The sequence below is a fragment of the Salvia splendens genome, chromosome 19, assembly GCF_004379255.2.
Source record: "Salvia splendens isolate huo1 chromosome 19, SspV2, whole genome shotgun sequence".
Lineage (NCBI taxonomy): Eukaryota > Viridiplantae > Streptophyta > Magnoliopsida > Lamiales > Lamiaceae > Salvia > Salvia splendens.
Window position 1 is genome coordinate 746,882 of NC_056050.1, and position 15,720 is coordinate 762,601.

The 15,720-nt window shown below is 37.8% G+C and overlaps 3 protein-coding genes and 1 pseudogene across 3 annotated transcripts; 2 read left to right on the forward strand and 2 right to left on the reverse strand.

Annotated features, from left to right (window-relative positions):
• Positions 1-265: 265 nt before the first annotated feature.
• LOC121778754 (calcium-dependent protein kinase 11-like) lies at positions 266-4,762 on the forward strand. Its single transcript, XM_042176158.1, has 8 exons — positions 266-469; positions 728-1,073; positions 2,804-2,947; positions 3,128-3,280; positions 3,356-3,471; positions 3,777-3,944; positions 4,071-4,295; positions 4,369-4,762. The coding sequence occupies exons 1-8, from the start codon at positions 266-268 to the stop codon at positions 4,513-4,515; spliced, it is 1,503 nt and encodes a 500-aa protein (XP_042032092.1). The 3' UTR covers positions 4,516-4,762.
• A 143-nt stretch (positions 4,763-4,905) lies between these two features.
• LOC121780079 (probable LRR receptor-like serine/threonine-protein kinase At3g47570) lies at positions 4,906-7,471 on the reverse strand. Its single transcript, XM_042177602.1, has 2 exons — positions 5,347-7,471; positions 4,906-5,279 (listed from the first exon to the last, which is right to left on the reverse strand). Exons 1-2 carry the CDS (start codon positions 7,469-7,471, stop codon positions 4,906-4,908), a joined length of 2,499 nt encoding a protein of 832 aa, XP_042033536.1.
• Positions 7,472-10,000: 2,529 nt separating this feature from the next.
• On the reverse strand, positions 10,001-11,940 carry LOC121780080 (annotated as a pseudogene).
• A 3,204-nt stretch (positions 11,941-15,144) lies between these two features.
• Positions 15,145-15,513, forward strand: LOC121780081. Its single transcript, XM_042177604.1, has one exon. It carries the CDS (start codon positions 15,145-15,147, stop codon positions 15,511-15,513), a length of 369 nt encoding a protein of 122 aa, XP_042033538.1.
• The last annotated feature ends 207 nt before the right edge of the window (positions 15,514-15,720 follow it).

Here is a 15,720-nt window from a genome sequence, read left to right on the forward strand (position 1 = left end):
TCTTAATAAATTGTTAATTTGATTGCTATTATAATTATAATTAAATATAATTGATACAATCCATTTATTACCTCTTCCAAACCGAAAAAAATGAGCCCCAATCTGCAAAAACACCCACATCTCTCCAAAAGGCAAATTAGCAGCCACAAACCACGCCAAATACCGTTAAACCAAAAACCAAAAGTTAGTTACTTTCCCAAAAGAAAATAACAAACAAAACAACCAATTCCCCCTTCCCACAACACAAAAAAAACAATCAACAAAGATGAAGAAACGATCAACAGGATCATCAGCCTCAAAGGTCACAGTCACAATCCTCCCCTACCAAACCCCCCGCCTCCGCGACCACTACAGCCTCGGCCACAAGCTCGGCCAGGGCCAGTTCGGCACGACCTACCACTGCACCGAGAAGGCCACGGGCCTCGAGTTCGCATGCAAATCTATCCCCAAGCGCAAGCTCATATGCAAGGTGTGTTAAAAAGTAAAATGCGGAAAATAAAAAAACTATTGCAGAAAGTAAAAGAGCACAAGAACTTTGAAGGCTATATTGTGATAGGCTTGAATTATTTCTTTCAATGGCTATCCCACCTTTTATAGGCTCTAATTCTAGTTATACATGAAAAATATATTTTAATTCCATAATTATCTTTTTAATTTGATTTTTCATAATCTTTAATTGATTTCCTTCGTTATTCTGGTCATAACTTCCTCATTCCAACAACACAAGGAGGACTGCGACGACGTGTGGCGCGAGATCCAGATCATGCACCACCTCTCGGAGTGCCCGAGCGTGGTGCGGATCAAGGGCACCTACGAGGACAACATGTTCGTGCACTTGGTGATGGAGCTCTGCAAGGGCGGCGAGCTCTTCGACCGCATCGTGCGGAAGGGGCACTACAGCGAGAAGAAGGCCGCGCTGCTCATGAAGACGATTGTCGGGGTGGTGGAGTCATGCCACTCGCTCGGGGTGATGCATCGGGACCTCAAGCCGGAGAATTTCCTCTTTGATACGCCGGATGAGGACGCCAAGCTGAAAGCGACGGATTTCGGGTTGTCGGTGTTTTATAAGCCAGGTATAATTTGAGATTCGGTTTTTCCGTTGCTAAATTAATTTTAATACTCCCTCCGTCCCATAGAAATAAGCGATTTAGGATTGAACATATGAGTTTTAATGTGTAATTGATAAAGTAAGAGAGAAGAGAAAAAGTAATTAAAATTGTGTAGTGGATGATGGGCCCATAAATAAAAAAATAAAAAAATAAAAAAAAAAGAGAAAAATGTTGTCATAAATGGATATGTGACTATTCATATGAGACGGACGAAAAAGGAAATATGGTATATTTCTATGGGACGGAGAGAGTATACTTTTTTATTAAATAAAATTATGTGGTTCAATTGTAATACTCGTCGTGGATTCTCCCTCCGTCCTCCAAATATTGTCCCATTTTGATCCGACACAATGTAATGAAAGTGAGTTGAAAAAATTAGTGGAATGTAGATCCTACTTTTATATATTAGTTTTATAATAAAATGTGAGTAGGAATGAGTTAATGGAATATGAGGTCTACTAAAAAAATGGTAAAAAGTGAAATGAAACAAATTTTATGAACGAAAATAAAAAAATGAGACAAACTTTCAGGGACGGGGGAGTATGATTTTAAAGAATAATAAAATTCTTTTCATGGATGTGAAATATAGGACGATTGTGAATTATTCCATTAATTGTCCGATTTGAATTCGACATGGATTTTAAGAAATGTAAAAGAAAGTGAGTTAAAAAGTTAGTGGAATATGGATCCCACTTTTATACTCCCTTCATCCCATAAAATTATGTATACTTTTCATTTTCATACGTCCCACAAAAATATGTGCATTCTATTTTTGGAAAGTTATATCAATTTAATAATGTAAGTCCCATTATTCATTTACACTACTTTAACTACCATTTTTCTCATCTCTCTTACTTATTTTGTCTTAATTCTTATGCCATATTCATTGTTTATATTTTTATGGGATGAAAAGAGTATATTAATAAAAAATAAGTGAAATGAGTTAATGAAATATATGGTTTACTTATTATTTATGATAAAAGGTAAATGTGGATAATTAATGGGGGATAGACGAAAATGGTGAAAATGGACAATTAATGGTGATGGAAGTGGTATCATTTGTATAATTAAATTGATAATATAAAGGTAAAATACACAAGTGAGTGTTAGTTTAATAGTTTTCGAATGCAAATAATAAAATATCACAATTTTTATGAATAAATAAAGGAAATCACAACCAATATTTATCTGAAAAAGTAAAATCTTAAAATATTATAGACTACTGTGAATAGGAAGCTCAGTGCGACAGATTTTTCATTGTCGTTTACTATAAGATAAGTATGTGGGAAAAATTATTGGTCTGTATTTTATTTTTTAAATGATATTTGTGTGGATTTTGGAGGATTTGGAAGTGAGATTTTGTATGAGATCAGTTTATATTTGCGAAGAAATGTTAGGATCAAAAGCAAAACAACCGAGATTATGATAATGCGCAGAAGGTGTTTGATATATTTCCTGAACCATTCAAGAATGTAGAGAATATATATATAGGTTGTATATCCATAAGGTGAGTCTGTGGAGCTTTAATAATATCATATCATCTGATACTCTCCAACAAATATTAGTATCATCTGCAAAATAACAGAGAATATGGAGTGCTTATAAGGTGTTTGATGAATCTCCTGAACCGGATCAACATAGATTGTTTATGATGATTTAGATGAAGTTGAGTTAAGCTTATCTTACTCTTTCAGGGCAATGTCTCTCCGATGTTGTCGGAAGTCCTTACTACGTTGCGCCCGAAGTTCTGCACAAATACTATGGGCCCGAAATCGATGTATGGAGTGCTGGTGTGATTCTTTACATATTGCTATGTGGTGTTCCTCCATTTTGGGCAGGTAATAAACCTTTATATTCAATTCTTTTGCAAGCAGTGGTAGATTTAGGTGGTGACGGCCGACCTATGAGGAGGGCATAATTTTCCCTTTAGTTTGTCCGACTCTTTGTGCTAGTAAGATACACGGATAAAAGTTGGTAGAGTGGTGATTTCATGGACTTTCTATCGCTCAACTTTGCAGAAACCGATAATGGAATCTTCAGAACAATCTTGAAAGGCAAGATTGATTTAGTGTCGGAACCATGGCCTCACATTTCAGACAGCGCGAAAGATCTGGTGAAAAAGATGCTCGAAAGAGATCCCAAACAAAGAATATCTGCTCACGAAGTCCTATGTTAGTACCATCTTTCTCCGTTCCTCGTTCACTCCTTCCTATTCGGATCTTAACATGATTAGGGTTTTGTAACAGGCCATCCATGGATAGTGGACGACACGGTCGCTCCCGACGCGCCTCTCGGATCTGCTGTGTTGTCACGGTTGAAGCAGTTCTCGGCCATGAACAAGCTCAAGAAGATGGCTCTTCGTGTAAGTATCAACGGTTTTATTTATCCTATAGTAACGAATGGCATATAGTAATAAAAAATTATGGTTATTTAAATTATGAAGTCCCATAAAGTTTTGAAAACGGAATATTAAATCACGAAGTTTCATTTTTTTTCAATTGTCTCATCTGTGTACAAAACGACGTCTTTACTGATTTTCACGACAACGTTGTTTGATTAAAACGTTTGATTAAAATACTTATTTAAATGAAAAAATGTCGTTTTGAATATCACCAAAAGACGTATAAGACAATTGATAATCTCTGATTTGGGTGGATGCACATGCAGGTTATAGCCGAACGGCTCTCGGAGGAAGAAATCGGGGGTTTGAGACAGTTATTCAGCATGATCGACGCAGATAACAGTGGAACAATAACGTATGAGGAACTCAAACAAGGTTTGAAAAAAGTCGGGTCTGATCTAATGGAATCGGAGATCCTTTCACTCATGAATGCGGTTCGTACATTCCAATATTTCTATTACAAGAACTTGATTTTTCGGGCAAAAGTGGCACATTTTTTTTCCTATTTACCTATTTTTCCCAAATGGTAAGTTTGTTTAAATATTTATGTTTGAGTGCAGGCTGATATTGACAACAATGGGACTATAGACTATGGTGAGTTCCTAGCAGCAACATTGCACATGAACAAAATGGAAAGAGAGGAAAATCTTCTCGCTGCATTCTCTTTCTTCGACAAAGATGGGAGTGGCTACATCACCACTGACGAGCTCCAACAAGCTTGCAAAGATTTTGGCCTGATCGACGATCAGATAGACGAGATCATTAAAGAAATCGACATAGACAACGTAAGTATCCCCTGAATCACCTTCAAGATTCTAGGCATCTGCTTTTAGTTGACTATGCTTTGAAAATGTGAAGGATGGACGCATTGACTATGGCGAATTCGCGACGATGATGAGGAAAGGTAACCCCGGGGTTAGTTCAAGAACCATGAGAGGAAATCTTAAATTTAATTTGGCCGATGCACTCCAAGCTAAACAAGAATACAATGAGGAAGATGAGTAAAATTCACACCATCTTTTCACTTTTTTTATTCTCTTTTTTTTGTATATGTTTCTGACAAATGTAATCTTGAATTTTTTTTACGGTATAAATATTTCGTAGTTAAGCTGTATACACTGGTGCAGAAAGACACTTAATTCTCCAGCTTTTAGTAATTTGTAGGAGTAGCTTTTTTAATCCTTTTTCTCTTTCAGATGAGTATGTAATTTGTTGTAAGAAAAAGCATCAAAAGAAAAGAATTTGATGACAAGTCAAGTTTCTCTACTCCATAATTTGAGTCTCTAACTCTTCATCTCTTATTAGAAAGGCTCTGCTAATTAATTATGGCATAACTCAAGATTAAACAACAATAAAATGATCTAATTGCGTAACTATGTCCGCAATTGATCTGTTTTAACGTTGATAGGAAGCGACATTTCTGCCGCGCCTGTCTTCAAAAAAGACATTTCTTATCTTTTTCAGTTGATTAACAACATCTCCCATCGGGGTACGATCTCTGGGAAGTTCAAGTGAGCATCTCAGTGCAATACTCAAAATCGAAACCATGCAACCCCAATACTTGTCATCTTCATTCACTTGTTGATGTAGATACGGATCCACCACTTCAGTTACATGGTTTGGTAAAGCGTTGGTGACGAACTCCTGGAGATTTTGGTACCCCTCGAAGGCATCACTGGTGGGTCTTCTATTTGTGAACAACTCAAGCAGAAGAATTCCGTAGCTGTATACGTCCCCTTGTGTTGATAAAACATCACTCATGCCATATTCTGTATGTAGAAGCAAATGCATAAGAAAATTATAACGCAAACGTATAAAGATAAAGATGAAGTTAACCTGGAGCGATGTAGCCGATGGTACCCTTGATTGTAGATGAACGGCTTCCTTCCGTGGATGACATGTTATGTGAAATGCTTGAGATGATTTTGGCCAATCCAAAATCACCAACTTTGGCGACCATGTCTTGATCCAAGAGAATGTTTCTCGGCTTCAAATCTCCATGAATAACTATGGAATCAGTACTACAATGCAAGTACTCAACTGCAGATGCAATATCAATTGCAATATTCAGTCTCTGAATAGCACTTAGAGCTCTAAACGCTTCATTCTCAGGATTGCAATGCAGCCAATTCTCTAGGCTTCCGTTGGCCATAAATTCATATACCAATGCCTTGAAATCATTCCCTTGAAAATCAGTGCTGTCACACACACTCATAATCTTGAGCAGGTTTCTGTGTCGTATGCCTCTCAATGCATTGCATTCAGATACCAAACTCTTACAAGCTCCTCTTACACTCAGATCAAGCACCTTCACTGCTGCATCTGTTTGCCCATCCACAACATTGATATTTCCTTTGTATACAGATCCAAATTTCCCTGCACCAAGCAGATTCGTCTCAGAGAATCCACATGTGGCAGTCAATAGATCTGCATAAGAGAGCCTCAAAAAGTCTTGAGCTTTGAATATGGGAGCCCCAACATTTTGCAATGCACATCTCCTGTAGATAACGGTCACAAAGAAGCACGCTGCAAGGGATAGGCATATGGCTCCAACAATAGTTGGGATCAAGATTTCACCTAAACCGCTCTTGTTGGATTTTGGTGATGATGGACAAGGAGGAAGGTTTAGGGATGCAATACCTCCGCACAAATCTTGGTTTCCTTCAAGTGAGATTGCACTTTCATTTTGGAAAACTCCCAGAGTTGGGACTTCTCCTTGCAGCTCATTGAAAGAAATGTTGAGATACAACAAGCGAAACTCGACAAGAAATCTTGGAATCATCCCTGAAAGGTTATTCTCTGAAAGATCCAAAGATACTAAACCTCTCAAAGCACTCAGACGATTAGGTATTTCACCTTGAAAAGAATTTCTCCCTAGGTGAAGCGAGCTGAGCATCACACAACTCCCCATAGAAGGAGGAATGGTTCCGGATAATCTATTGTGTGACAAGTCCATGTCCCCAAGGTTTCTCAAAGCCCCAACTTCTGATGGAACAGTACCCGTCAAAACGTTGTGAGATAGGTCAAGTCCAATGGAGATGGAGGAAAGCTTAATGATTTCGGGTGGTATTGAGCCACTGAGATTGTTATATGAAAGGTCTAAAAACAACAAGTTGCTACAATTGCCAAGACTTTGAGGTATACTCCCAGAAAGATGGTTTGATCCTACATAAAGAGCGTTCAACAAAGTCAAGTTGCCTAATGAAGATGGTATCTGATTTGTCAGTCTATTCTCAGCGAGACTGATTTCTTGCAACTTATGAAGTTTTCCAATGGAGGAAGGAATTGGACCGTTTATATTATTGCTAAAAGTTGCTAAAGTATTGAGACCAACAAGGTTTCCTATACTAGATGGAATGCTTCCACTTAACTGGTTTCGATGAACGGTCAAGAGAAACAAGTGATGAGAAAGATTTCCAATGGACTCTGGTAACGAACCAGTGAAATGGTTATCCTCCAACGTAATAACCTCAAGGTTGGTGCAGTTTGTGAGGGATGATAAAATAGCACCTACATCTCCATTGAAACGGTTATATGCAACCAAAAGCATTTCAAGAGATGAAAGCTTTGTCAAATCGACAATCTTTCCGTTGAAGTTGTTCCTTTGTATGTACAGATGTTCAATAAGGGAAGAGTTCGATAGCGAAGATGGAAGCACTCCTGTGAAATGATTATACTGCAAATCAAGGAGCGTCAACTTGGGAAGTGTAGAGCCTACGTCTGTTGGTACATTCCCATGGAGTCTATTGAAACCAAATGCGAAAGCATAGACACTTGAAAGATTATAGAGTCCTAATGGAATAGAGCCAGTTAGATCATTGTTACCCATAACTAGAAACCGCAATGTTCTAAGCTGAGCGAGGGACTCGGGAATCTCTCCTTGCAAGCCACAATCTCGTAACGAAAGGTGTAATAGATCTGTGAGATTTCCTAGAAATGGTGGGATAGTCCCCAAAAGCATGTTTCGTGTCAAGCCTAAGGATTGGAGTTTTGAAAGAGAAGCTATCTCGGGGACTATGCCTCCGGTGAGCTCATTGTCAATCAAATTCAGCACATAAAGATTTGTGCATCGTGATAGGTTTGTAGGAATCCCACCTCCAAAAGAATTGTTACTAAAGTTGATCATTCGAAGCCTTCTCAGACGACCAATCTCCTGAGGGATTAGGCCGCTGAAGGTGTTGTTTTGCAAGTCGATGTTTCTGAGGAAAGAGAGGTTACCTATGTGAGGCGAGAGCGATCCAAAAAGGCCTTGAGACGGTAGAGAAAGAGAGACGACTCTGCTTGGATGCCTTTTGCTGCAGGAGACGCCATTCCACCGGCAAAAATGTGTTGTTTCATTCCATGAGCTCAAAGCATGCAATGGATCGTCGTGTATGGATTTCTTGAATGCTAGAAGAGCTTCAAGATCGGTATGGTTGTTGGAATGTGAAGAGGGAATGGTAGTGAGTATGATGAAGAGAAGGAATTGAATAAGGAAGAAGGGAGTTGAGATGAAAGGTTTTGCCATGTGTTTTGGTGTTTTCAAGTAGTGGGCTAGTTTAGCTTGCTTTCTTTAATAGAAAGAAATACTCCTATTGTTTTCATACTTCATGGAACTTTTGGAACTTACCCTTAATTTTCTCTTAAAGTATACGACTTGGTCAACTGGACTTGTTGGTCTTGTGCACTTAATTTTCTTCGAGTATAGTCTACCTAGGACTCAGAATTTCATATCTTCTTACCCTACTTTAACTTCAAGGCTACAAACTACACAATTTTCAACCAATTTTCCACAAAATTGTGTTCATTCTAACCCTAACCCTACTCAATTTTCCAAAACTAAAATTGTGTTCATACTGGATGGAAATTAGAATTTCCCTCATCAGTATATTTACACAAATTATTTTCAACATAATAAATGGGAAGACTAGACTTTTCCACAGTAAAATTAAATTGACAAGCCATCATATTCATACATTTCTTAACCCACGACACAAAATTTAGGCCAATATCACAATACCTATGCTCAAAATGCGATTCTCTGTGTTGGTTTGCTTTGCATGTTCATATTTTTTATAATAATGAGTTTCTCTAGTTTGCCACGAAAATTTGCATGTTCATATTTCTTTGCACTTTTCTCTTTCCTTTGCCTCTTTAATGTCGAATTTAATTAACAACTGCAAATCCTAACAGTGGTATCACAAACATTAGTTAAGGTTCTATCTCCTTAATTTTATAATAATACTCTTATTTATATAGATGGTGCTACTCCCTCCGTCCCTTAAATTTTATCACACTTTGACCAAACATGAAATTTAAGAAATTTAATGGAAAGTGAGTTGAAAAAGTTAGTGAAGAGTGAGTCATATTTTTATATATTAGTTTTATAATAAAATATGGGTTGGAATGAGTTAGTGGAATATGTGGTGCACTACCGAAAATGATAAAAAGTGAAATGTGACAAAATTTATTGGACGAACGAAAATAAAAAAAATGTGACAAAATTTCATAAACGGAGGGAGTAATTATTTACTCTACTTTAACTTCAAGGCTACAATTACAAACTTCACAAAATTTTCAACCTAATTAACAGAGAGATCATGTGCTCAATCTTCCAAAACCAAAATTGTGTTCATACTTTATGGAAATTAGAATTTCCTCATCAATACATTATTGCACAATCCACTAATTTTATTTTATTCACAATTTATTATAAAATTAATATATAAAGGTAGGACCTACCTTTTCCTATATTTTTCAATTTATTTTATTGTATATTTCTTAGAATACGTGTCAAGTCAAACTAAGTCTATTATTCATGAACAAAGTAAGTATTTAATTATTTCAAGTCCACACTTCATTTTTAGGGATATAACTGGACGGTCTTGCTATATGGAGTACATTTTGGGTGAGTAGTATAGTCTTGTTTGGTTGGTCCTACTGCATAATGACTTTAGGGAAACATCACTTGATTTTATGTCTAATCATCTTGTTTTATTTGAGGAAATTACTCATTCTATACCCCAAAAACACGTCTATCTTTCCATTTTCGTTCTTTGGACAAAAATCCTCACAAATATCTTTCATATTAAATGCTCCATATTAGGCATTGCTTTTAACGGGACGGAGGGAGTATAAGAGAACACGACTTTAGTTCATCAACTCTGCTTCTCTTATTACAAAGGCTCTGCTACTTAAAAACTCAAGATTAACAAAACACAAAATGATCTCTTTGCCTAACTATGTCTGCCATTGATATGTTTTAACTTTGATACGAAGCAACATTTCGGCCGCGCCTGTCTTCGATAAAAACATTCCGTATCTTTTTCAGTTGATTAACAACCTCTCCCATCGGGGTACGATCTCTGGGAAGTTCAAGTGAGCATCTCAGTGCAATACTCAAAATCGATACCATGCAACCCCAATACTTGTCACCTTCATTCACTTGTTGATGTAGATATGGATCCACCACTTCAAATACATGCTGTGGTAAAGCGTTGTTGACGAACTCCTAGAGATTTTGGTACCCCTCGAAGGCATCACCGGTGGGTCTTCTGTTTGTGAACAACTCAAGCAGAAGAATTCCGTAGCTATATACATCCCCTTGTGTTGATAAAACATCACTCATGCCATATTCTGTATGTAGAAGTAAATACATAAGCAAACTATATTGCACATGTATAAATATAAAGATAAAGATAGGGTTAACCTGGAGCGATGTAGCCTATGGTACCCTTGATTGCAGACGAACGGCTTCCTTCTGCGGATGACATGTTATGCGAAATGCTTGAGATGATTTTGGCTAATCCGAAATCACCAACTTTGGCGACCATGTCTTGATCCAAGAGAATGTTACTTAGCTTCAAATCTCCATGAATAACTATGGAGTCAGTGCCACAATGCAAGTACTCAACTGCAGATGCAATATCAGTAGCAATATTCAGTCTCTGAATAGCACTTAGAGCTCTAAACCCTTCATTCAGTGGATCGCAATGCAGCCAATTCTTGAGGCTTCCGTTGGCCATAAATTCATACACCAACGCCTTAAAATCATTCCCTTGAAAATCCGTGCTGTCACATAATCTTGAGCAAGTTTCTGTGTCGTATGCCTCTCAATGCATTGCATGCTGATGCCAAACTCTTAGAAGCTCCTCTTATGTCAAGATTAAGAACCTTTACTGCCACATCTGTCTGTCTGCTCATCATCATCATCATTGATTGTTGCTGTATACACATATCAGATCTACCTACACCAACGAGATTCGACTCCGAGAATCCATTTGTGGCATTCAAGAGATCTCCGTAAGACAGCCTCAAAAACCCTGGCAGTTGGATTGTTGGGATTGAGCATTTTGCAATGTGTCGCTTGTAGATAATGAGTACGCATAAGCACACTGCAAGCGCTAGGCATATGGCTCCGACAATAGTTGGGATCAAGATTTTCCCTAAACCTTTGTTGTTGGATTTTTGTGATGATGGACAAGGAGGAAGGTTTAGGGCTGCAATACCTCCGCACAAGTCTTGGTTTCCTTCAAGTGAAATTGCACTTTCATTTTGGAAAACTACGATGGTAGGAACATCACCTTTCATCTCATTGAAAGAAAGGTTGAGATACAAGAGGCGAAACTCGACCAGAAATCTAGGAATCATCCCATAAATTTTATTATGTGAAAGATCCAAATATTCTAGACCTCTCAAAGCCCTCAGGCTATTAGGTATCTCACCTTGAAAAGAATTTGTCCCTAAGTGAAGCAAGCTGAGCATCACACAGCTCCCTAAAGAAGGAGGAATGGTTCCAGATAATCGGTTGTGGGACAAGTCCATGAACCCAAGATTTCTCAAAGCCCCAACTTCTGATGGAATAGTACCCGTCAAAACATTGTGCAATAGGTCAAGTCCAATGGAGATGGAGGAAAGCTTAATGATTTTGGGAAGTATTGAACCACTGAGATTGTTACAAGAAAGATATAATTCTGACAAGTTGGTACAGTTGCCAAGACTATGAGGTATACTCCCAGAAATATTGTTTGATCCAAGGGAAAGAGAGTTCAACAAAGTCAAGTTTCCCAATGAAGACGGAATTTCATTTGCCAGTCTATTTCCAGAGAGACTGATTAGTTGCAAGTTAGGAAGTTTTCCAATGGAGGAAGGAATTGGACCTTTCAGATTATTGTAATCAGCATATAAATTAGTGAGACCAACAAGGTTTCCTATACTAGATGGAATGTTTCCACTTAATTGACTTTGACTAATGTCGAGGAAATACAAGTGATCAGAAAGACTGCTAATGGAATCTGGTAACGAACCAATGAAATGGTTACCAGACAACGTCAAAACTTCAAGGTTGGTGCAGTTTGTGAGGGATGACAAAATAGTACCTATATCTCCATTCAAACGGTTATAGTTAACCGAAAGCACTCTAAGAGATGAAAGCTTCGTTAAATCGATCATATTTCCGTTGAAATTGTTACTAACTGTTGGAAGAGTTAAGCTTCAAGAATTGCATGAAGAGCATGCTGAGGACAATGCTCACTTGGATTCATGCATGGCTAGAAATGAGAGTGCACGAGAAGGGAATCAACATGAGCACACCAGATCCTCACCACTGCTAGCTGCAGACACCAATGCATCAAGGGACCACCCTTGTACGTTCAAGGACGTGTTGCTTAAAGGATTAAAGCAGACTGCAGTTAGTTAAGATTAGTGTTCTTGTTGTTTAGTGTGTTAATCAACTCTAGATTGTTCCATGCACTTGTATAATTACTGCCTTTGTAAGCTTAATGTTCAATCAATGAAATAGTAGTCGTTGCCTTCTCTTGATACATTTTTAGTAATGTTCATTTCTGCTTTCACCAAAATTCTTTTGTGTTGTTCTTTTCATGGTATTAGAGCAGGATCCTAGAGATCTTGTCTCTATACTCATTTTCCTTCTGTTTTTGTTTCTTTCCGCAAAATGGCAAGCTCCGGCTCTTCAACTGGAGGCATTGCTCAGAGTCAAGGGACTCGACCTCTCTATGCACAACATCTACCTCCCATATCAGTAAAGCCGACTGATGCAAATTTCTTAATGTGGCAACAACAAGTCGATGTCACAGCCTATGGATATGGGCTTGAAGGGTATCTGAATGGTGACAAGAAGTCTCCACCCCAGACAATAGTTATTGCAGAGGGAGAAGGAGGATCAGTCATAAATGAAGAGTTTATCTCAAGGCAGAGACAAGATAGGAGAGTAGCAGCATGGGTGCTCTCATTTCTCTCTGAAGCAGCCCTAGGTCTGGTTGTTGGCTTGAGGTCTGCAAGGAACATCTGGAGTGCCCTTGAGACTAATTTTGCCAGCAGATCCATTGCAAAAATCATGCAATACCGACAACAAATGCAAAACCAGAAGAATGACTCACTGACTATGAGTGAGTATATTGGGAAAATGAGAAACTACTTTGATCTCCTTGGATTAGTAGGCTGCAGAGTGTCTGAAGATGAGCAAGTGATGCACATCCTTGGAGGTTTGGGACAGGAATATGATCCTGCTGTGTGTGCAATTAGCTCAAGATCTGATTCATGGAGTTTGGGAGATGCTACAGCTTTTCTACTCACTTTTGAGTCAAGAATGGAGACTATGAGGTCTCATTCGTCCAGTGCAGAGGGCTCACAGCCGCTTCTGAATCTGATGCATCAATCAAACCAGAAAAGAGATTTCACTCCATACAATCCTAGGTTTGATTCAGGAAATGGAAGAGGAGGATCAAGAAATCAGAGAGGAGGAAGAGGTGGAAGAGGTTTTGGCAGAGGAAATAGCAAGGTGGTGTGTCAAATGTGTGATAAACCTAGGCACACTGCAGCAAAGTGCTCGCACAGATTTGAGCAGAATTATGCTCCTCCACGGCCTCAACAACCTCAGTTCATTGGAAGTGCTCCAAATCAACACCAAGGGTTCTTCAATCCATCAGCACACCTTGTTCACACAGCTGCAGCAAGGCCACCTCCATCTCTGAGTTCTGGCACACCCTCTGAGTTTGGCTTTGACTCAAATGCTTCAGTGATAGACCCTTGATCTATCGGACTAGAGCACCAACAATTTGTAGGGAAACGAAGAACATGAATGATTACGAAGAACAAGATAAACCCTAGTTGAGGTGCTAGGGGGCGATTTCCGCCAGAACCGGGGAATGAGAACAAGTAATTAACTTTATTTCTCAATGAATGAAAATACGATAGAATTCTATTATATAGAATTCTAAACCCTAATACATGTCTTGCTAATGAAGAAACATAATTAAAATAAAAGATTACAAAAGATATGAAAAATAAATAAAGATAAGTAACTAAAATAAAAGATACGCTAAAATATTGGAGATGATCTTCGACGAGATTTGCTAGGTCGAGGACCCTATCATTCAGCTAGCTGGTATCCAGACTCTGGGGCCACTCACCATGTCTCTGGAGATTTGAGCAACCTCAATACCAGTTCAGAATACACTGAATACACTGGAGGTAAACACCTCTTGCTTGGAAATGGTTCTTCTGTTGTTATTTCTAATATTGGAGAATCTGAATTAACACCTCACTCCAATAGTTTTACTAGGAAGCTCACCTTAAAGAATCTCCTACATGTCCCTAGCATCACCAAAAATCTGCGTGTGTCCAAGTTTGCTAGAGATAACTCTGTCTTTTTTGAGTTTCATCCTGACTTTTGTTTTGTCAAGGATCTGGGAACCCGAGAAATCGTGCTTAAGGGAACTTTTGACAAGGGTTGTACCACTTCCTAGTAGACCATTCACCAATCAAGAAAATCTCTAGCTCCACCACTTCCTTTCCTGCTTCTACTTCATTCAATCTGTACTCAATTTTCCAAAACCAAAATTGTGTTCAAACTTGATGAAAATTAGAATTTCCTTATCAATAAAATTGCACATAATTAATTTTCAATAAAATAAATGAGAAGACTAGAGGTCATGGCATTGCAAATTTAGAAACTTAGCTATGACATGGTTGCTTGGGACACCCATCTTCTAGTAGTAATATAAAACTATTGTAGGTCAAAAAATAGGCTACATAAATAAACTATCTTATCTACCACCAAACACTCAAATAAACCCAAATAATCTTATTACCAAAATACTCGAATAAACCCACATAACTCTCATATTTTTGGAGTTATTTAGGCGGGTAATACTGCTGAAGATTATACACCTTAATTCCATGTAGAAATGCAAGTCCTTTTCTTATTCTGGATGCATATTGCATGTATGTTTATAAATAAAATCACATGATTTTAATTTGTTAAAGAATGATTTAGCTTATATATGTAGAATTTATAAATATTGGTTATGAATAGTCAATAGTCCATCTTTCTTGCTTTCTTTTAAGCTCTCAGACGATTTAGGAATTTAACATTTCCAAGATAGTAATAACTTAAGAATTTTGAGAGCACTTTATGATGATTTTTGGAATCTCATATATTATTGTACATAATTTCCATGATTCTAGCTGATTGACAATCAATATCCATTATAATCGTTCAAGATTTTATATTATAACGCAAACATTAATATTTTCTAGGATTGGATTAATAATTTGTAGTATAAATACAATGGACAACAATAGTAAAACATCCACAACCAAATCAACTATTCTCATCCCTCACTAAATCAAACAATGTCGAAGTTCATTTGCTTCGTAGCAATCCTCTGCGTTGGTTTGTTTGAAGCTTCAATGGCAAATAGATGCCCAACGGATTCTGTGAAGATCGAGCAAGTCCCGACAGGACGGTCAATCGAGTCGAAACCTGAGTGGAAAGTCAAGGTCTCCAACCAATGCGCTTGCACGTTGACTCTCTTGAAATTGACGTGTCCTAAATTTTTACCAAGTATCGAGGTCAAACCTCCCGTTATATCTATCGATGAAGATGGTCATTGTCTCGTGAAGACACTGAATCCTTTATATAGTGGTGAATTTTTGGAATTTTCATATGCTTGGGATCCTATTCAGTTACAAGTCCTGGATTTCATCGAGGCTTGCTCTTAGATTACTTGTATTTCGAAACTTTTGGTTATTTTCATCTATTTTGTGATGTGTTTTTAGAGGAATAAATGCGGAAAAAGCTATCTTGCCATAATTTCCTTCATGTATGAAGAATATAAATTTTTGGTTTTGGAAAATTGAGTAGATGATCTTTTTATAAAAGAAACCAAGCTAGCAAAACTATTCTTACTACTTGAAGACACCAAAAAA

Coding starts and splice junctions, on each gene's coding strand:
- LOC121778754 (XM_042176158.1), top strand. CDS start 266: ATGAAGAAACGATCAACAGGATCATCAGCCTCAAAGGTCACAGTCACA. Junction 3,281..3,355: donor ATCTGCTCACGAAGTCCTAT/GTTAGTACCATC, acceptor GTTTTGTAACAG/GCCATCCATGGATAGTGGAC. Junction 3,472..3,776: donor TCAAGAAGATGGCTCTTCGT/GTAAGTATCAAC, acceptor ATGCACATGCAG/GTTATAGCCGAACGGCTCTC.
- LOC121780079 (XM_042177602.1), bottom strand. CDS start 7,471: ATGCTTTTGGGGACTATCCCACCATTTCTAGGAAATCTCACAGATCTA. Junction 5,280..5,346: donor CATCGGCTACATCGCTCCAG/GTTAACTTCATC, acceptor TTCTACATACAG/AATATGGCATGAGTGATGTT.
- LOC121780081 (XM_042177604.1), top strand. CDS start 15,145: ATGTCGAAGTTCATTTGCTTCGTAGCAATCCTCTGCGTTGGTTTGTTT.